The sequence below is a fragment of the Lotus japonicus genome, chromosome 2 (genome assembly GCF_012489685.1).
Source record: "Lotus japonicus ecotype B-129 chromosome 2, LjGifu_v1.2".
Lineage (NCBI taxonomy): Eukaryota > Viridiplantae > Streptophyta > Magnoliopsida > Fabales > Fabaceae > Lotus > Lotus japonicus.
The window spans coordinates 77,159,421-77,182,274 of NC_080042.1; the positions used below are offsets into that span (position 1 = coordinate 77,159,421).

The 22,854-nt window shown below is 39.2% G+C and overlaps 2 protein-coding genes across 8 annotated transcripts; both read right to left on the reverse strand.

Annotated features, from left to right (window-relative positions):
- Window positions 1-251: 251 nt before the first annotated feature.
- LOC130737060 (uncharacterized) lies at window positions 252-2,114 on the reverse strand. Its single transcript, XM_057588830.1, has 2 exons — window positions 1,778-2,114; window positions 252-802 (listed from the first exon to the last, which is right to left on the reverse strand). The coding sequence occupies exons 1-2, from the start codon at window positions 1,797-1,799 to the stop codon at window positions 252-254; spliced, it is 573 nt and encodes a 190-aa protein (XP_057444813.1). The 5' UTR covers window positions 1,800-2,114.
- Window positions 2,115-2,651: 537 nt separating this feature from the next.
- LOC130739758 (heat shock cognate 70 kDa protein-like) lies at window positions 2,652-9,334 on the reverse strand. 7 transcript variants are annotated; one of them, XM_057592152.1, is made up of 7 exons: window positions 9,155-9,334; window positions 8,759-8,851; window positions 7,008-7,129; window positions 6,532-6,577; window positions 5,697-5,884; window positions 4,538-5,499; window positions 2,652-4,447 (listed from the first exon to the last, which is right to left on the reverse strand). In XM_057592152.1, exons 6-7 carry the CDS (start codon window positions 4,755-4,757, stop codon window positions 2,805-2,807), a joined length of 1,863 nt encoding a protein of 620 aa, XP_057448135.1. In that variant the 5' UTR covers window positions 4,758-5,499; window positions 5,697-5,884; window positions 6,532-6,577; window positions 7,008-7,129; window positions 8,759-8,851; window positions 9,155-9,334; the 3' UTR covers window positions 2,652-2,804. The 7 variants fall into 7 exon arrangements, with proteins under 7 accessions (XP_057448135.1, XP_057448137.1, XP_057448139.1 ...); XM_057592154.1 differs by having other exon boundaries at window positions 7,008-7,146; XM_057592156.1 differs by lacking the exon at window positions 9,155-9,334 and adding an exon at window positions 9,044-9,137 and having other exon boundaries at window positions 7,052-7,129.
- Window positions 9,335-22,854: the final 13,520 nt, after the last annotated feature.

Genomic DNA, 22,854 nt, shown 5'->3' on the forward strand with positions numbered 1-22,854 from the left:
TCGAACCAAGCCTTTCTTTTCGGACAATCTTTCTTGAAGTGTCCAGCCTTCTTACAGAAGTAGCACACATGCTCCTTATGGATTCGGCCCTCTTTAACCTTTAAGGCTTTGTCCTTCTTCTGTTCCTTTTTACCTGGTTTAGCCTTGCTGCTACTAGCTCCATCATGAGTCGTGAGATGAATGGAGTGGTCTTTCTCTTTCTTTAATCTCCCTTCCTCCTGAATCAACATGGCCTTAATTTCCTGAAAGTTCTATTTTTCCTTAATGGTGTTGTAGTTCACCTGGAACTGGCCAAACTCAGAAGGAAGTGAGTTAATAATAAACTGCACGAGAAAAGACTCACTTACATCCATACCCATGGACTTCAGCTTTGCTGCCAGATTTGTCATGCTAGTCACATGATCATGAATGGGTTGAGACCAATCAAACCTTTTGGTCGTCAACTCACTCATTAGAGTTCCCACAATGGACTTGTCAGTTATGTCTGATTGTGAGTACTCCTTAACTTTTGCCATAAATTCCCTTGCATTGTCTGTTTTGGGCATGGATGGCTTAACATTTTCAGCCATTGCCATTCTCATCAAGTTCAAACACAGCCTGTTAGACCTTACCCAAGCCTCATAATAAGACTTGTCATCATCTGTACTGGTCTCAGTAATGGCTGCAGGCTTTTCGTCTGTAACTATTGCTAGGTCTAAATCCATATAACCCAGTTGAAACTGAATCTGTTCCGACCAATCAGCATAGTTAAGACCATTGAACTTGATCACACCAGTGACCCCAGCAGACAAAGAAGTCATAGCTGCAAAACATTGATAAGCTTACACATTAATGCTTTGAGTAACTTAAATGGATTCAAACAAATAACTTTACCTATGCATTTAAGCTCATCTTTGGATGTAACTTAAATTCATAACTTCAAACAATAATGATGCTATTAAAACTACTTTAATAGACAAATAATTAACATGTTTATAAATCTTTAGGTATATAAACACATTTTTCAAGTATGTCAATTCTTTCTTTAATGCCATACATTATAAGTAATGGTCCACCTTTGGGTGACACAAATATTTCTTATAATGATAAGCTATCATAAGCCCCTTACATCTTTTCATAGCATCAAAACCATGGGCTGTAAATTGCAACCATACATTATGAAATTAAATAAACACATTTGATCACTTTGATGATACAAATCCTTCATATATTTAATTTCATAATTTATACCTTACAAGCAATTATCTTTTCTACAAAATTAGTCAATATAATGCGGAAGCTATAACTTTCAGTAGGTAAATTTTGCAATGATTTCACAATACATACTCATTTAATATATAATATTATTTTACTGTACGAGTATGTATGTCTCCTTTAAGTTAATTTACTGTACTAGGTTTGCAATTCAATTTCAATTACACCTATATATACATGTCAATATAGGTAAACAAACGCTACTGTCAATTGCCATATCTTTTTAAACTATACACATGACACGTCCATTGAAATACAGTTTCGGTCAGCCACAGCCAATTAGCACAAGGCAGCGGAAACAAAAATACTATAATTGAATCCATAAATTTCGAATTCTAAAATTAGGGTTCATAAAAATTAGAGAATTCATCTTTCATGGAGAATCAAGAAATTTACAACCAGGCTCTGATACCAATTGTAAGCAAATTTTATCTACTCTAGGGTTTTCAACTTACAGAAAACCTAAGCCAGGATCTTTAATTCATATGATTCTCACTAACTTTAAAGGGAGGAGATAACTAACCTTGATTCATGCCAGAATCCATGAAGAAATCCTTAAGCTCTCTGAATCCTTTTCTCTCCTCTTTGCCTTCCACTTTCAGTCCTTCTCTGATGGATGAGAAGAGAAGCAGAATACGTTACTTTGAGAACTGCTCAGTAAACCCTTTATTGTAGGTTGGTTATTGTAACCACCCACTATCTTTTAATTTTCTGAAGGAAGAGGAGAGGGAATTCAAAATTGAATTTTTAAACCCCCAACTAACTTTAATTGCTTTAATATCCTAATGACCATCACATTGAGGATCTTTTCATAAAATTAGTTCTATAAGTTACATGGGCCACATTAATTATTAAAATAATTTAACATGACCAAGATATGTGATTAAACCAAAGTAAATAATATGTTTTGTTGTAGACATACAATTACCTATCTCCTGCCCAGTGAGAGTAAACAAAAAGAGGCACTGAGATGAGTTGAAGACACAAATAATTTTTTTTGTGATTTCCTGAAGATACCTGGGAAATCGCTTTACTTTGTAATTTCCTACCAAGTTTAATTTGTCCCTTTTAAGGAAGCTCGTTGGATAATGTATTCCGCAGGTAAATCTTTAGGGAAAAATGACAGGTGAGTCGGTAGGATTTAAATTAGAGAATTGCTTCACAGAAGGTGCACTCATATTCATATATACTGAGTTATATAGTAATATTGAGATTACTTTACTATACTTGTCAAATAAGCTAGAGTTTCAATTTGACAACAGTTTTCCAATTACACCATTCTGCTATGCAACATGGTTGCTTTGAATAATGATGTTCTATTTCCAAAAAGAAAAAGAAAAGAAAATGACAATGGAGGAAATGTACAAAAGCATATATGCAAGACACACGGAGAACAAACACAATTTTAGCTAGCATGAGTTAGATGATCAAATCAGGACATAAACTTGAACTATTTCCTAATAATATATATTATAATAAAGGTTTTCTTCTATGAAAGACAAAATGGCTAGTCAGTACAAGCAAAACTCTAATAAAATGAAAAGAACAACTCAATCTTGCCTACAATGCATGCGTTGAAACAACTCAAACAAGCTGTCAAGTTCCTTCATATAATCCGCAAGTTCCTCCAACACATGTGGCTGATTATTACAAACATCAAGCAAATTTGTGGCCCTTGTAATTTCAGAACTGATCTTCTTCTTTTCTTCTGAGCAAAGCTTTGGATTAACATAACAATCATTCTTCAAAGCATTTTTCATCTTGTAAATGTAATCCTCCAATGCATTCATTAAATTGGCCTTCCTAAGGAACTTCTCGTCTTCAGCCCGGAAATTCTCAGCTTCTCGAATCAATTTTTTAATTTCTTTGGTCGACAGCCTCTTTTTGTCATTCTTACTACCAGCGGATTTCATCTCAGCAGAAACAGTTAGAATGCCATTTGCATCAATAGCAAAGGATACATCAAGAGACTGGCTCCCACGAGGTGCTGGAGGAATGCCAGAAATAGTAAAAGAACCCAACAAATTGTTATCACTTGCTCTAGCTCTCTCACCTTCATAAACATCAATCAAGACATTGGGTTGGTTATCTTCATTTGTACAGTAAGCTTTTGTCTTCTTCACAGGTATGGTAGTATTCCTAGGAATCACCACACTCATGATGCCTCCTACTGTAAATATACCAAGAGACAGTGGTGTAACTTCTGACACCACCAAGTTTGGAACATTCTTCATGCCTCCTCCACTCAGCAAAGCAGCCTGAACAGCAGCACCGTAAGCAACTGCCTCATCAGGGTTGATACTCTTGCACAGATTCTTCCCCTTGAAAAATTCCTCCAATAACTCCTGCACTTTTGGAATCCTAGACGATCCACCAACAAGGACAACATCATGCACTTTGCTCCTGTCCATCTTAGCATCATTGAGGCACCTATCCACTGTCTCTATACATTCTCTAAACATGTCCATGTTAAGTTCCTCAAACCTTGCACGAGTGATGGAGGAACAAAAGTCAGTGCTCTGAAATAAACCATCTACCTCAACTGTGGTACATGAAGACCATGAGAGTGCCCTTTTGGCCCTCTCGCAAGCACTTCTCAACCTCCTCAGGGCTTTAGGATTTCCACTAATATCCAATTTGCTCTTCCTTCTGAACTCCTCTACAAAGTAGTTCACCATTCTGTTATCAAAATCCTCTCCTCCTAGGTGAGTATTTCCAGCCGTGGCTTTAACTTTGAATTCCTTACCTTGAATTGTAAGGAGACACACATCAAAAGTACCACCACCAAGGTCAAAGATGAAAATATTTCGCTTTTCCTTACAATTAGTACTTCTTTTGTCAAGGCCATACGCAATAGCTGCAGCAGTGTGCTCATTGATTATCTGCATAACATTGAGACCAGCAATGACACCAGCATCTATTGTGGCTTTGCGTTGAGAGTCACTAAAATACGCAGGCACAGTAATAACTGCATTCTTAACCGCTGACTCCAGATATGCCTCTGCAATCTCCAGCATCTTTGAGAGAACCATGGATGATATTTCCTCGGCATAAAGATGCAACTGCTTACCCTTATACTTAACAACAATCATGGGTTTGTCATTAGCACCCGCAGTAACCTTGAATGGCCATAACTTCATATCATTTTTTATAATGGGATTACTATAATTCCTACCCATTAACCTCTTAACATCTGCATAAATAACAACAATTCTTAACTATATATATATATTTCATTTGTTCTGCTTAATGTAAATATTTAGACGAAAGTAGAAAATTTTACCAAAGATAGTGTTCTCAGGGTTTAGAGCAGCTTGATTTTTAGCAGCATCACCAATCAACCTGTGATCATCTGTGAAAGCAACATAGGAGGGAGTAATTTTGTTTCCTTGTTCATTATGAATGACGTCTACTCTTCCATGTTGCTCCCGCCAAACTGCAACACATGAGTAGGTGGTGCCAAGGTCGATTCCTATGGCACGTCCCTCATCACCTTTTCCCATTTTTTCTTTCAATGTGAATAAAACAAGCGTGGTTATCAAAAGAACTGACTTGGTGAAAAACAAAACACAAGTTCAATTTTATGTGTCACGAGAACCAGCCCTGAATGTTTTTTTATCTTATGACTTCAATTGTTTCCATTTTATTCTCTTTGACTTAGTAGTGAGAACCCAACTAATCATACTTTTCACTCATATACGTTTTATAGTGGAGAATATTAGCGGTGGCGAAATAGTCCAAGAAAAAACAGATTAAGCAGGAGTCCTATCTTTCAGGATCAAAATCAAAGTCTCTTATGTAGATTATTAGTTACAGATTTGAATTAGAACATAACAGATTTAAAATGTTTTTTTTTTTTCGATAAGCAACAGATTTAAAATGGTAACTATATATATGTTAGCTAGAATTCTCAGCTGCCCAATATCTTATGTGTCATTCTATAATTGACTAATATTCTTAAAAATCCTACCTGTCACTACAAGCTCCTTCCTCCTCCCCCTGCTTCATGTTTTCTCCCTTTCACCTTCTCTTATTTTTGAATAAAAAACTTTTTTTCAAATGTCAACATCAGCATTTAATGTCATAAAATCTCATTAAACAAAAATTAAATCAATCTAGAACATTAATGTATCAAAACTGTAGATGAATCTAATCAGTTTTTTCTTCCAACGGTTCATAGATCCAGTGTGCTCTCCATATTATAGGTGATAGAAGACGTTCTGTTTTCCAGCCTAATGACTTGAGCTGCACAAGCATAAATAGTGTACAATTCAAGCATGAGCAGGTGGCATTCTATCAATTTAATTTGATTCCTATATCATAAATATCCTTATAAATTAACCAAGGAAAATATTAATGGATCACACTGATGAGATGTTAAAGGACGTAAATAAGAAGCTACTAAATATTAAATAGACTTAACTAGAAGCTTAAAGTACAACCTTCTGAATAAACACTTCATACTGATTTTCCATCCACATTTGGCCTTCTGAATGCAAAGATTTGATTTTGTGAACATTATTTGCCAGGACAAGAGCATGGACAAATGACCTCAGGACATCGACAGCATTTGTATCTTTATGCACAATAACATTGATCATTCCTTTCCTTTCCACTAGTAAGTACTTGGCTATATACAGAAACAACAAAGAATGAAATAAGGCTTAAAGACTTCAGATGGAAAGTGGAAAGTGATTAATTTAAATAAGGCTTAATTACAACTTTGGTCTCCGACGTTTACCAATGTCACGATTTTGGTCCCTCACCTAATTTAATTACATGGATGGTCCCCGACGTTGTAGGCTGCGTGCAACGTTAGTCCTACCGTTTATTTCTTAATGGAGGAGGCTTACGTGGACGTCTAGTTGGAGAGAAAAAGGAGATCTGAGGAGAGAGGGGAGCACGTGAGTATCACGTGAACTCACGTGAACCTTATATGAACCCATTATACCCAAATCTGAAACCCTAGGGATCTAAATTGCGTTACCTTCTTCGTTCCAGGGAGGTCAGGGGTTTGGGTATAATGGGTTCAGATAAGGGTCACGTGATACTCACGTGCTTCCCTCTCTCCTCATACCTCATTTCTCTCTCCAACTAGACGTCCACGTAAGCCTCCTCCATTAAGAAATAAACGGTAGGACTAACGTTGCACACGGCCTACAACGTCGGGGACCATCCATGTAATTAAATTAGGTGGGGAACCAAAATCGTGGCATTGGTAAACGTCGGGGACCAAAGTTGCAATTAAGCCTTTAAATAATATAACCAAAACTCAACCTTTAATTTTGTGTAGTAAGATGCTGCAGAAAGCAGATGCTCCTTACTGTCATCGTCACAGAGAAAAGAATTTGCTCAGTTTTATCATTGATATTTTGAAGCTAATCACGCACAAAATCAGGATATAATCAGGGGAAGTTTAAGCTTTGCACCAATGCTGATAATATAGTATAGACAGGGCAAGAGTTAATTAATGTTTTCAATTTTGAAAAGTATTTTGGGCCTTGATTGCTAATATAGATGACACAAAAAAACAGTACAATATTATGATTTGGGCTATTGGAAGTTAGAAGACAACATGGTGGCCTGTTAACTTGAAAACCATTTGGCCTTTGTGTCCTGGAAAAGACCAAGAATGCAGTGAATCTAGAAGTTCAGGCAAAAACCCCCCACAAAGTTGAAAAAGTATAGTTGATGCACTAAGAACAAATTTATTTTCTAGAAATAGGGACTCAGCCCAAATTTTAGCCACTCACATTTCCATGTTATCAAATGAAGAATTCCTCATGCCTAAACGTACTTTCTTATCCAAGGAAGTAGCCTTCTTTGTGCTCCATGGAGTGAGCTGCATGGGTAAAACATGCTCCTGTGAAGAGACCTGTTTAGGAGAGAGAACTGGCAAAAAGTTTAGAAGCACGATGAATAAGCAATGAACAAGAGCAAAACTGGCTACTATTCAAGAATATGAATGAACTACAATGGTCACTGGCTGTTCGAGAGAACCAGCACTCTCCCTAACATTCCCACAATCACTCTAAAAGATGATAATTCTATCTAACTCTGTTGGTTATAATACTATCTCTCTCTAACCAACTCTTCAATCTAACTAACTAAATAACTAACATTCTGTTGAGTACCTACCACATTCTCTTGGACAGGGAATTGACCCTACCAAACCAACCTTGTTTTTGAGAGGTGGCTGGAAAGAGGTAAAAAATACACCATTCAGAGACCTCCAATCCAAAAAAATAGGAAATTAGATCATAATGATCTTGATTGGACAAACCTATGACGAAGCCAATTTCATGTGGTAAGTGTTGGAATCAACTGTTAGAGTCAAGTCCCACATCAGAGAAGTCAAGGTAAGAGGGAGAGTTTATAAGGAGGTGGACCCATAAACCTAATGCCTTAAGGTTTTGGGTTAAGATGTGGTGTCCAAGATCTCCTTGGTGTTTCCCCTCGACCTTGCCCCGTGGGTCCTCGCCGTAACTCTCCCCAACAAGTGGTATCAGAGCCGATGGTTCGTGGGACCATGGTAACGGCTCCTTGTGTCGAAAGTCTTCCTAGCAGTGTGGCTAGGCGGCGGGTTCCGTTGGCAGCAAACGGCGGTGCAAGGTGGATAGCTTCCGCAGACGGGAGGACCATGGGTGATACTGATGTGGTTGAGGGACTCACACTTGAGGGGGAGATCATGCTAACGGCTCCTTGTGTTGAAAGTCTTCCTAGCAGTGTAGCTAGGCGGCGGGTTCCGTTGGCAGCAAACGGCGGTGCAAGGTGGATAGCTTCCGCAGACGGGAGGACCATGGGTGATACTGATGTGGTTGAGGGACTCACACTTGAGGGGGAGATTGTTGGAATCAAGTGTTAGAGTCAAGTCCCACATCGGAGAAGTCAAGGTAAGAGGGAGAGTTTATAAGGAGATGGACCCATAAACCTAATGTCTTAAGGTTTTGGGTTAAGATGTGGTGTCCAATATCTCCTATGTGTTTCCCCTCGACCTTGCCCCATGGGTCCTCGCCGTGACTCTCCCAACAAGTGGTATCAGAGCCGATGGTTCGTGAGACCATGACGGCTCCTTGTGTCGAAAGTCTTCCTAGTAGTGTGGCTAGGCGGCGGGTTCCGTTGGCAGCGAACGGCAGTGCAAGGTGGATAGCTTCCGCAGACGGGAGGACCATGAGTGATGTGGTTGAGGGACTCACACTTGAGGGGGAGATTGTTGGAATCAACTGTTAGAGTCAAGTCCCACATCAGAGAAGTCAAGGTAAGAGGGAGAGTTTATAAGGAGGTGGACCCATAAACCTAATGCCTTAAGGTTTTGGGTTAAGATGTGGTGTCCAAATTTCCTTGGTGTTTCCCCTCGACCTTGCCCCGTGGGTCCTCGCCGTGACTCTCCCCAACAGTAAGATGGATTAAAACAGCAGAACAGGTTGTCTAACATCTTTCATCAAAGATGTGTTGTTGATACAAGATAAAAAGAAAGCAATTAAGAATAAAAAAAAGACAATACCTTGGCCAGTCTCCATGAAATGTTGCAAAAGAATAGAGCTTCTTTCCGGGTTAAACGAGGTCAATGCCAGGCATCTAACAGCTCGGTAGTTTGCTGTATGAAAATAAGACATCGTTTATCAGGTTTTCATATATGATGCTGGTGCTAAGATTTAGCTTTATTTTATGGGGAAAAAACTCAGCAAATATTGAAATTATGAGATCTCTAATTAACTTCACAAAGAAAATCATATTAATATAAGGGAAGCAGACAGTGTTTAAGCTTGTAAGACAACAGAAATTCAACCTTTTCTTCATTCAATCATAAACCACCAACAAATATTCCACAAGATCAAAGCAGTAGTTGGTACAAACAAACAAAGATTGTCTATAATCTATCCATGAACAAATGGATTACCTATTTGTCCAAAAACAAACACTAGTAAGGACATGGACCAATCATATCACAGTCAGCATGCTAATACCATCAATCTATACCTTCTTTCACTATTTAATAAGGTCTACCAAAACGTTTTCAATTTCTACTTCTTTTAGCATGTACAAAAGAAGCATTATGCAAGAAATGGGTATGCCTAATAGGCTAACATCAGGTTTTTCTTCACAATTCTACAATGCAAAGGATATGCATCAAATCAAACACATTACTATTAAAAAACATACCATATATATGAAAAAGGGTCAAAGATAAAAAAGTAAACCAAATGGCTAGCGGGCGTCCAATGGTAATGCGAGCAATAAGCATTCCCAAACCCATGCCGATCATTGTGGCTACAGTTTCCTGGCTTCCTTCCTATAGATGCATGCCAATAAGTCAAAATATATCTACCTATCTATCCGTATAATGGGAGAGACTGGTTTGCAATGGTGTGAGAGTTTAACACTCTAGCAACTTACACTGTAGACAATTTTAGAAAAAAAAAATACTGTTGTTGTTAGAGAAATAGGCTTGATCTTGATAGAAATCACTTTTCTTAAAGTATTTCAAGCACTCTTTGAATTTCGTCTTAGAGTTTGGATGCAGGAATACCCAGGATAATCAGCCTTGATTCGAGTTTGCACAAGACTAATGAAAACTCGATAAGCAGCGAAGTATTTTCTGAAAAACAGAGGATAAGATTGTGTGTTCTGAATTCTGAACATGCACTCTATTTATAGGTAAAAACAGAAAAATTCATAAGGTTGCGACCCTTCATGAATTATGTCTGTTACCAACAAATATGTGAATAATTGCGACCCTTCATGAACAGGTGCAAAATTCGAATTCCAAAACAAACAGACGTTACGGCAACCGAGTCGCCGTCGCCGTCGATGCGTCGTGCTAAAGTGCCTCAAGTGTCGTGCCGTCTACAAGCCGCCACTAGCGCCTCTACGCCCACGCCGGTGTCGACACCGGCGAGGGGTGGTGTGAATGGAACATGTGACATAAAAGCTTGGGACCACCAAAACATGCACATGTAGCACTACATCCTCACTTTGTCTCTTTGTTGAATGGTTGGCATTTAATGATATATAAATGCTTTGGAAAGTTGCTTCACTTTCTATGTGGGACTTCATTCCAATCCATTCAATGCAAAATCAACACACTTGTCATTTTGGAACACTATGTAATTATTACTCCTTGAGTAATTATTACAACAGTTGTAGATCTAACTGTTGACTTATAACAACTACCTTTATTGTTTATTCGGTGTGTGAAATATTGTAAAAATTGAAAGATGATAAGAATATAATCAAATAATTTTTAATTTCATATAACATTGATCTTGACGTAAATGAATGACGTATCAAATAATTTTGACTTAAAAGTAAAAATATAATAAATATGATCAATATGATAGGGACATCAAATCCAACGGTATAAATATGATCAATATGATAGTAAAGAGATGAAAGCATGAATAAAATCTCATAAAGAAAAGGGAAGGAATCTATAACTACTACAAAGGGATAATATTTTTGTCACTATTCACATTAGGGTTTTTCATAAATGTTGCTGAGGTACACCATAAGGAACCTTTTTTGTTACTTTTTGGTTTTTTATTTGGTTTAAATTGAAGTTTTAAAATTATTAGGTTATGCTTCAAAAGTTATTTTTTGTTTGTATTTACTTTGGTTGAGTTTGATGGAAATAATTTCCTATTGTTTATTTTTAACTCTATGTAATAATTCTTTTAATAAATGATATTTGTTAATATTTATTATGTGGATATTAATATTGATAGTATAGAGTATTCAAAAAAAAATATTGATAGTATAGATTATTGTAGGCCTAAATAATAGAAATAAAAAATTATGAAATTAAGTATTGAGATTATTATTAATTTGATATATGATACAAAATTAATAATTGTGTGTCTAAATAATAGAAATAAAAAATTATGAAATTAAGTATTGAGATTAATAATCATTTGATCTAGGATACATATTTTTTAGTTAGAGAAAATATGTATTTCCCCTTTGTGTGTCTAAACTACTACAAAGGGGAAGCATTTTGGCTACTATTCACATAAGGGTTTTTTGCCCATGTGATGAAGGTGCACCATAAGGGAGTGATTAATTTGTTTTTATTCAGTTTTTAATAAACTTTTTCATGAATTTTTGGGTTGCATTCCTTTTTCACGTACTTTTTCAGGTTTGAACTTTATAGTTGCATGAAAAGCACAATTTACTTTTGATGTAACTTTTCCTATGAAGGTGTACCATAAGGGAGTAATTAATTAGATTTTAATCAACTTTTTGATCAACTTTTTCATGAATGTTTGAGTTTTATTCATTTTTCATGCACTTTTTCAGGTTTTTACTTTTTCATCTTCAATTTGCAGTGTAAAGTAAATGGATCAGTTTATGACAGAGTTTGCTTTTCCGGAAACTTTTAATGGGATAAAGTGACATAAAATGTGTTGTGTTTGAATTTGGCTTGAAAATTTTGCTATATAAGGGTGTGATATTGGGTTGTTGTTGGACAAAGCTCATTCACATTATCATGTTGTCTATTGTTTGCTATATGTTATTTGCATTCTTTTTGTATTCTTTGATGAAGAATAATTTTACATTTAATTTTATGTTACTTCACAGGAAGCTGTGCAACAAAGAGAAGTGGCTCAAAAGAATGGCTATTGCCACAGTGGTAACTGTTGCTGAAATTTTGAAGAATAACGGGCTTGCTGTTGAAAAGAAAGACATCAACAGTTGACATATTCTCAAGGTCACGGGATCATGTGGGTTGTATTCTCTATTCTCTACTGGCTTATTATCATGGATTCTGGCTTATGGCTTGAAACAATTTTCTTGCCTCTGACTACGTGCATGCTACTTGTGTTAGTCACAAAGTGCACATGGGCCTTGGAAGCTTCCTACTAACTATCGGTGGTGACTAGGTTAGACAATGCCAAGGCAGCAATAGGTCTGGTTGTAATGGGAATAGTCCATTTTTTTTTTATAAGCCAAAATATATTAGATGGAAGTACAAGGGGTACTCCAATCCCAATACATATAGAGAAATAAAATACAAGAAAACAAGGGAGTTAAAACCAGAACTAAGAAACTCCAAAACCAAGAACCACTCCTCAGATACATAAAAATAACCCCAATCTATACCACTAAGTAGGTCATGGTATCATTCTAACAGCAGCAACACTAGATGATACCCAACAGCACCTTCACTTGCTCCCTCCTCTTGACAGCAAATAATACAGAAGACCACTAATGCAGCATCCTCAAGCACTCCACAGGGTTCATAGTCCATTCAAAGCAAGATGAGACAAAAGAACTCTCATTTGACCTCAACCAAAGCCAGACCTTGAATTGCACAAGCTCCACTATGCGGTCAGCCTCGACGCTCTCACCACGAAAAACAGCACCATTACGACACTGCCAAATAGCACTCACAGCCGCAATCCAAATTAAATCCATACTCATCCAGAACTTCTTGCTCACCATTAACAGATTTTCATGAAGATTAAAATGAATCTCAGCATTATTTGGAAGGGCTGTTTGAATCCCTAACCAGTTATATATCTTCATCCAAACCCTCCAAGACACTTGACAATCAAAGAACAAGTGCTGGCAGCATTCCTCTACAGATCCACACAGCCCACACTCAAGAGATGCATTCGCAGGAAGTGAATTTCGCCTTGCCAAATCAGATCTGGTCTGAACTCTTCCAATAATAATTCTCCAGGCTAGAGCAAGCAAACCAGAAGGGGCCTTAGCGTGCCAAATTCTCCTAAAAACCCGCCTCTCCTCCAATCCAAAATCACCTAACAGTTCTGCATAAGCAGATTTCACACTATAGCTTCCCGACCCATCCTTTACCCAACACCACGAGTCCCCAACACCCACTTTTGGAGAGAAGCTACCAATTTGAAGTAGCAACTCTGCAATTCTTGAGCTCTCCCTGTCAAGTAATGGTCTAGTCCACTCAAACCTCCACCCCCAACTGCCATTATCCCACAGTCCCACTTCATGAATTGAGGCCTCTTTATGAGAGGAAAGAATAAACAGCCTAGGAAACCTATTGCACAAAGACCCTCCGCCAGTCCAATCCTCTTGCCAAAAAGAAACCCCCTTGCCATCCCCCACCCTTCTACTTATACTATCATTGAACCACCTACCATCCCCATCACCAAAGCACACCGAGTGCAGATCGCGCCACCAGTAAGAATCATTAGGATGAACAGCATCATTATATTTTGAAATCAAAATCCGACACCAAAGGCTACTCCTTTCCTTCAATAAGCGCCAACGCCACTTCCCGAGTAAAGCCCAATTAAATAGGCGCAGATCCTTCACACCCAACCCCTCTTCCGCCTTAGGCCTACAAATTTTAGACCACTCCACCCAAGCTATCTTCCCACCCCCCTCCAATCCCCCCCAAAGAAACCTCCTCATGATCTTGTTACATTCTGTTAGAATACCCACAGGCATCTTGTAGAATGACAAGTAATAGAGAGGAATACATGAGAGAACAGCTTTTAATAAACACACCCTACCTCCAAAAGATAAGTGTCTCTGCTTCCAACTAGAAAGCCTTTTCCTGAGCTTATTCAGAACGGGATCCCAGAACACAAGCCTCCTCGGGTTGCCCCCCACTGGCAAACCCAAATAGGTAAGCGGAAATTGCATCTGTTGACAATGGAGCATAGAAGAGGAGCTATTCAGAAATCTAGAATCCACACCCACACCTGACAGTTTGCTCTTGAAAAAATTGACCTTCAGTCCAGCACATAATTCAAAACAGCGCAATATAGTTTTAACAGCAAACAAATTCTCAACAGAAGCTTTCCCCATTATAATTGTATCATCAGCAAATTGTAACATGGACACCTCAGGCCCGTTATCTCCACAAAATCTAAATGGAGTAAATTTTCCATGCGCCACAGCTTGCTTCATTAAACCACTTAATCCCTCTGCGACAATTATAAATAGAAAAGGGGCTAAGGGATCACCTTGCCTTAGACCCCTCTCCATAGCAAACTCCTCAGTTGGGCTGCCATTAACCAAGACAGAAATAGATGATGAGGACAAACAATTTTTGATCCACTTTATCCACCTTTCTCCAAAATTCAGTCTTCCAAGCATATAGATCAAAAACCCCCCAATTGACTGAATCGTATGCCTTCTCATAATCAATTTTCAACAAGAAAGTGGGCAACTTATTCCTCTTAGCTTCATGGAAAACCTCATTAGCAATGAGAACGCTATCCAACATATTTTTTCCCCCAACAAAAGCAAATTGGCACTCATCAATAATAGAAGACATAACACCTTTAAGACGGTTTGCAAGCAGCTTTGAAAGGACTTTATACATGCAATTTACTAGGGAGATTGGCCTAAAATCATTCAAACCTTGCGGATTATCTATCTTCGGTATCAAGGATATGAAGGATGCATTTGTACCCCTCGGCCACACACCATTCTGGTGGAACTCCTCCGCCATTCTACTGAAATCATCTTTCAAAATATCCGAGAAATGTTTTATGAACTTAAAATTAACACCATCAGGACCTGGGCTCTTCTCCCCTGCGCAATCCCATACTGCATCCCGCAACTCATCAGCAGAGAAGGGAACCTCCAATGACTACGACATATCAGCGGACAAGGGACTGAATGGAACCCCATCAAGAAGAGGTAATGGATGAGAGGCAGATCTGAATTTTTGAGAGAAAAAATTCCTCACTTCCTCCTTTACTAACTGCGGCTCCTCACACCACTCACCATTAATATGAAGACCAAGTAACGAGTTCTTCTTTCTCTTGTAATTCACCATTGTATGAAAGAACTTAGTATTTGCGTCTCCCTCCTTAACCCATTTTACTTTAGCTTTTTGAGAAGCCAAAGATTCAATCTGTTTTGAACATCTCCAAAACTCCACAACCCACTCCTTTCTCTGTTTCAGTTCATCATCCAGAAGATCACCCGACTCTGCCTTCTTTTCCAGCTCATTAATTTTTTCTACTATTTCTTTCTTTCTTCTGTCTAAGTCTCCAAATGTCTCGATGTTCCATTTTTTCAAACAAGTCTTCAACTTCTCTTTAAGCACATAAGCTCCCCAACCGTCAATCTGAAACCCACGCCAGGTATCCAACACGAAACCTTTAAACCTCGGATCATCAAACCAGCAATTGAGGAACCTAAACGGTTTCGGACCCCAATTCTGGTTTGAATTCCTCAAGAGCAGAGGGCAATGGTCTGATATGTCTCTAGGCAATACCTCCTGAGAAAAACCAGGCCAACTGTCAATCCAGCTAGAAGTAACCAGAATTCTATCCAGCCTACTCATTTGCAGTCCATTAGGCTTCATCCAAGTGAATCTCCTCCCAATCAAGGGGATATCCAACAATTCCATTCCCTCAATGAACTGATTAAAATCAGAAGACTCCAATCTCTGGGTGCTTGATGAATTCCCCTGCCCCTTCCTTTCTTCCAGGCACCTCACATCATTGAAATCACCTAGAACACACCAATCATCAATACCTATACTGTTCTTCAACCCAATCAACGAATTCCATAGATCCACCTTGCCAGCTCTATCACATGGTGCATACACATTCACAAATACAACTAAGGAACCATCATCTCCCTTCCTTCCAGAAAGACAAATAAAATTCTTCCCCTTTACACAGCTAGTGACTTGCATAAAACCTGACCTCCAAATACATAACAAGCCTCCACCTCTATTCACTGTTGGGATAAAGTCCCAATCGAACCCCACACTACCCCAAATTCTTTTACAACAGACAGTATCCACCTCCTGCAATTTAGTCTCTTGCAGACAAATTAAATCAACATTAAATTGGGAAATAAGCCCCTTCACAGCTTTCTGTTTCAGGGTACTTCCCAAACCCCTCGCATTCAAACTCAGCACAATCATTACAAGCATTGTTGCACTCCCCCTGCCTTCTCCTTGTCAAGCGCTGCCATTTCAGCTTCATCTCTTTGCTCCATATTCATGATTTTACTAATCATCTCCCTATCTTCCCCAGAAAAGGATACACCCAGCATCTTGCCGAAATCCCAAATATTCCTGGCCTCATCTTCCTTGTTTCTAATCCAGAAGCCACGATTGCAGTTTAGGATATCTGAATCTGACAGAGAAGAGCACATCGAATACGAATTTTGCCTAACCTGCTTCCTTACGATAGGGCATGAAAGGAACGAACCCATGGACATGGAGTGTCCATCAGCTTCTTCGGAGTGGGCCTTCAAGATTTGATTTGGCAATTTCCTCTTAACCACCGCCATCCCTTTGCTATTCACCATGGTAGTATTCTCTTCATCACCAGATAACAGATCCTCACCTTTCCCAATAGAGGTGCGTTCTTTTTTATGACACAACGACTGCTCAAAAGACAGCTCTACCCCCACCTCTCCAATCTTCAAAGATTGGACCTCACTTGAGTTATCCAAATCTTCTTGATTTTTTGTTTTTGTCTCTAGGCCCAAAATCTGATCAGAATTACCATGGGCCAAGGAAGGTGGCCCAACATCCACCGAATTGCTCACGTGACTTATTTCCAACTCAATTTTATTTAAACATGCTTCCAAATGGGTGGTCCCACCTCCACCATCAATCTGATCTTCTGAATTTGAAATCCCACCATCATTCTTGATCTTTATACCCTCATCATGAGCTTTTATGGTATTCTCCTCATGGAAACTGTCCTCTGACTTTCCCAATGGAAATAATAAATTTTCTAACGGCTGTCCCAAGGACTCACCAACAACCTCATCGCCGCCGGCCTTTTCAACTCCTCCTCCGTCTTCCCCTTCTGATTCCGATCTGAACTCTTGACTATTCACGCTCCAATCTGACAAATCTTCCTCAGAATCAATACACTGGTCACAATTTCTGATCTTCATAGCTTCCCACACACCAATTTCCTCCACCAGTCTCAACCCCACCACCTGGTCACCAATCTTGATATGCATAGTGATGAAGATTGGCTCCAAAGAACTAGTTTTCACTCTGATCCTAGCAAAACGAATGCAGGATAAAGAGCTTGTTTCCGCATCTACCTCAATAAGGCTTCCCGCCGGCTTCACCACCTGCTCAAAATTCTTTTCATTCCAGAATTGCAAGGGCAGCCCTTCACACCTTATCCAAGGAATCCTGCAGTCAGCTGTAGAAGAGGGAGTCCAGGGAGATAAATCATCAAAAACCTCCTTCCACCCCTCCCCAGAGTCCTTTATAGCATCCATAAGATCCACACCTTCATCTCCCGAGAGGAGCACCGATAAACCCCCCATATATCTTACTCTAACAGAATGGAGACCCGCCATAACAATGCAATCATATGCAGACTGAATCAGTTTCGGGGACCTAAGTCTCCCCACAATGCTCCTTTCCATCCAGGGATCGATAATTCCCTTTAAGTTTATTTCTTCTGGTTTCCACGCCCCACTCATACTACCACCCTTTTCCTCTTCCTATCTTTCCTTGGGTGTTTCTTGATCATTAGTTAAAGCTTGTTTATACGTTGCACCTTTCCTCAGATTAGTATCCAAATGAGCCTCCCAATGATCTAATTTTTCTGCTTTTACTTTGGGCTTAATCGTTGGTCTAACACTCCCCTGAAAACCCTTCTGAACCCGGACGTAAGGAACCTCATTCCTTCTCTCATTTCTTGGCTCCTCCTTACCAAACCTCGGAACATTTACATGGAGCTTCATGTTACCAATAAACATTTGATCTATCCTTCTAGCTAAGTGTTCAGGATCATGAACCCCAGCCATTTTCACAAAACCAAATCTCCATCCCACTTTATTCCTTCTCCTCGGAATGAAGAGGTCCACCACTCTCCCCCATCGCTGGAAAACTCCCCACATACTCCTCTCATCGAAGTTCTCAGGAAAGTGAGTAAAGAAAAAGGTTGCAATGGAGTCCCTTTGAGCTCTCCTTCTACCTCCCACCACCTTCCAGTCTCCCTCCTCACCTTTCGACTCCGTCACGCTCACACCCTCTCTCACTACTTTCTCTCTCATCTCACTATCAAGTAATGAAATGGGAATAGTCCATATGGTGGAGTAGAATTGGTTTATGTTTAGGGAGTATTTGTTTGGGTCTCATGGGGTATTGTTTTGGCTTCATAAATTATGTACTTTTTTTCATTCACTAGGTTTTTCCCAAGGGGTTTTTTTAGTAAGGTTTTAATGAGGCATTTGTTTATGAAGTCTTGCCTACAAGGAGTTTTTCATTTGTAATTTGAGTTGTCAATGTTCTTATCTTTTCTTTTTTCTTTATATTGGGTTGAAGTAACCCTTGTACTTAATTTCAATATATTCTTTGGCTTATCAAAAAAAAAAAACTAAACAAAACTAACGTTGTTATGGTTAGGGTGTGTCCACAACAAGAACAACAGCAGTGGTCGGTCTGCCGTGTACCACCACGAGAACCACCTCCTGCTGGTGGTTTTGGCCGCTAAGGTTATCGGCGAACTACTCTACCTCGCACTCAAATTGGTAATTATCCATTTCTTCATCATCGATCTCATTCATTGCGTTCAATTCCTTTGTGTTCTTTTTTCTTTATTAATTTCTGATTGAAATTGGTTTCCTTCACCCACATGATTTTCTTTGATTAATTTCTGATTGAAATTTATCCATATGTATAAACTTTGAAATTTATTTTTGTCAATTTTAAACTAAACAATAATAAACAATAATTAGTCGTTATTTCACATAACCATTGTAGTTTGCCAATGGTTAGTTTACTGTGTTAATTCAGTGAAGTGTAGTCAGTTTAACTGAACAAAACTAACTAGAAGGCCGTTAGTGTTAGTTAGTTAGTTTCCAAGCGCGGTTAAATCTCTAACTAATAGTAATTTCTGTTTCTATATAATAAGCATGCTCAACGTGTGTTAAGGGTAAGGCGGAGATTAGAAGAGCGTGAAGGGGGTGTTTTCGTCAAACACCCTCTCCAAGTTCCAAACACGTGATTGCGCGCGTAACCGCCATGGATCCTTCCTCTTCTCCTTCGTCGGAAGAATCAGCGCCGGCGTCTCCTCATCCGCCGCAACAACCACCGCAAGATCCTCTTTCGCTGGAGCAACCACTGTCTGAAACTTCTGATGATCCGCCGCAGCAACCACCACCGCAAGATTCTCTTCAGTCGGAACAATCACTGCAAGAGTCTCCAGAGGCGTCGCAACAATCATCGCAAGATCCTCTTTCGCCGCAGCCTGAGACTTCTGGTTCATCGCAACAACCACCGCTGCAGTCTTCTCAGTTGGAGCATCAGGAAACAGAGTCTCGTTCGCCGGAGCAACAACGACGACTGAGACGACGAGCGTCCACCTCTCATCTGCTGCAAGGTTCAAGTTCAACAGCGGGCCCGTTGTCAGTGTATCTTCCCTCGGGACGACGAGCGTCCGCCTTCCGTCCGCTGCAAGGTTCAAGTTCAACATCGGGCCCGTCCGCCACTCATACGCTGCAAGAATCAAGACTGGTCCCGTCGTCGGAGTTTCCTCGCTGGGGACGAACAGCGCCCGCCTCTCGTCAGCCACAACAAGTACAACAGCAGTTGCCGGTCCGCCGTCAACCGACGGATACGGCTGAAGGACGCGAACCACCGATCAGAGCATTAAACACCTCGATCAGGGATGCCTTCGCGGAATCCGTTAGAGTAAACTACCCACCTTCTGCTTGGGTCCGCAGTCTACCACCACAAGATCCACCTCGTCCGGAGCAGCACCAAGCAAATGGGTTTTGCTGGTGCTTCCTCCTTGTGGCACTCGGCTTAGCAGTCCTCTACCTTCTCAATTGGAGGGGTATAATATAACGATTAGGTGCCATCATCGATCTGTTTCTTTGTGTTCATTTTCTTAATTTCCTTAATCCACATGATTTTCTTTGATTAATTTCTGTTTGAAATTGATTCATATAATTGTCTGCAATCTGCATATATAAACTTTGAAATGTATGTATCTATGTATATCAATCAAGATCGATCGATGTTCGTATAAGAATTACTAATCATCAATTTCTTTTTGTTTTATGCATTGCAGAAAAATCCACATATGTGATCATCCTGTGCAGCTGGTTTACTCTAGATATGACATTGAAGTTGAAGAAGTGTGCTACTACTGCTGTGAAGTTGAAATAAAGCACAAGTTTGTTTGATGAATTCTTTCTTTCTTTCTTTTGTAGATACATTCATTCAATTCATGAATTTTAGTTACTGCTCTGTTTTCCAGATACATCTTTTTGTTTTTCTTGCTTTGTATGTGAAAGGCTGTGTAATGTAATGTGTAACAGCCAAGGACATGGTTCTGGTTCATTGTATTGTATCCATATTCATCTTGCTTTTTAGCCCAAGTAGAACTTTTAAACTTGCTTCATGACATAATGGAATCAAAAATTTACCACTCCAACTTTTTAGTGATGTAATACTAGCTTCATGATCACTAATTTGATTAATGTTGCTCTTATCTGGTTTTGGCTACAATTTTTTACACTTATAACTTCTACTAAATGGTTAAGTTTGGGAGCTACTATATGCTCATTCTTTCTAATATTTAATGCTGTTCTTTCTAAGGTTAGAGCCCTTGTAGTGTGTAGCTCTGACAGTCCATGACATGGTTCTGCTTCATTGAATTGTATCCATATCCACCCTGCTCTTCAGCCCTGAACTTCATGTACATATATCTGAAATAGTAATTTTTATTTTCCTTGGCAAAAAACAAACAAAGGAAAGCCCAAGTATTTTGATTTTGGCAACTCATTGTATAGTCTAATTTTTCTGTTTGTTTTTTGTTACAAGTGGAAATAACTTGTATAATCTTTTTTTTCTTCTTCGGAAAACAATAACTTGTATAATCTAGTTTGACAGAGCATTAAACAACACCAATAATAAACTTAAGCGTCAAATTATAGTTACATAACACATCAATATATTTACATTAAATTTTAATGCACAGGGTTGGTGAAGAATTTTATTTATTCTTAAGCAAGATTTCTTTTTTAGAGGGGTTCATTGTGTTTTTTTCTTTCTTTTTTATCATTTGGGGTCAAAATACTTAGGCAAGAAAGACATGCCTCTGATACTATGCTTGTGTATTTTGCTGCCGTCGTTGGGCACATTTTGATAGTCCACACAACATTAAGACCATCAAATTCTTGTTGTTGATTTTTGACACTGATAAATTTTAGTAAGTTGATATAGAACTCCAAAACTAAAAGCAAAGGCTCAATCGTAGTTAATTACTCATCTAGTGATCGGTAGATAGGAGGATAGAAAATCTCATTTAGTCGAAATCACTACCGCCATGGAACTGCTAGAACGTTTATCCCAGGGTGGAACAACAACCAGGGCCTTTTCCCCCGGAGCAACAAGATCCGGAATCTCTCCACTTGAAGAACAAGAACCCTTGCCTAATGGACAACAATCACCAGCTGCCACCTCTGCCCCTGTTAGAGATAATAAAGAAAATAACTCATAATATTATGCCCTTTCCTTCAACCTCCATTTATCCTGCCTCCCATTATGGGGCAAGCACCTCTTGTCCATCAGAACTACCCACCATTAGTTATCCTGCGGCGCCACTACCTTCACCTCATCCATGCACCTATTGTTATTGGCTAGGCACCTCTTGTCCATCGGAACCACCCACCCCTGATTGTCCGCCATTGCCACCACCTTTCCCCTATATTGGGCCTTGACCTAATGGCTCAGTCAATGGAGTAGATTGCCTCATTTGAGTCTACAAGACACCGAGAGTCTGAAGCATCAAGATGAAGTGCGTCTTTATTAGGAGTTCACCGAGGTCCTTCTTTACTTATGTAATCTTCATAGACCTTGAGCGGGGTGAAAAGTAAACAAGATGGCCTCATTTGAGTCCACAACTGCACTCGAATCCTAGTATATATGAAGCATGAAGAAGAAGTGTGTCTTCTTCAGCATTCGCGAAACTATTTCGCCGTCTGCTTGGTAAGGAGACAAACTTTAGCATATTTCACAAGATTCAAGAGTGAATTAATGACTTAAAAGCCAAGGTCGCCCGATTGGAAGTAGGCGTCATTGAAAAGACAGGGATAAACGTCGTGCACTCATGCTGGCTCTGAGTGAGAAGGTCTCTAGCTCTCAGCTTTAGAAAATAAAGTCGTTGCTCTCAAAATGGCCAAGCTTGTGCTTACTAAAGACAGCATATAGAAATACGAGGCGCGGATGCTCAAAGCCATACAGAGTAGCGTGAACTGAGTTGACGAGGCAAGTGTAGCGTCTTCTCGATGAACTTGTCAACCCTCCTCCACAAAATCTGCCATTAATATAGTTGATATTCAGTTGCTCTATGCTCTGCCTAAGATGATTCAGTTGGTCTGTCACGTGGTCTCTACTCGCCTCTACGATCTTGCTCGACAAATTTTCTTAAATTCAAACAATCATTAATATTATATTCCAAAACCCTGTGGAAGCCACACCATCCTACTGCGATCAACATTTGGAGGTGGTCGCTCCGCTGGTCTAAGGCTATTAATTATGTTAATTGATATATATATTTTTATATATATATATAGAAAACGCACATCTTAATTTACTAGTTGTTTTTTATTTCATATTAATTTTTCACGTTTATTTAATATTAACTCCATAAGTGAATT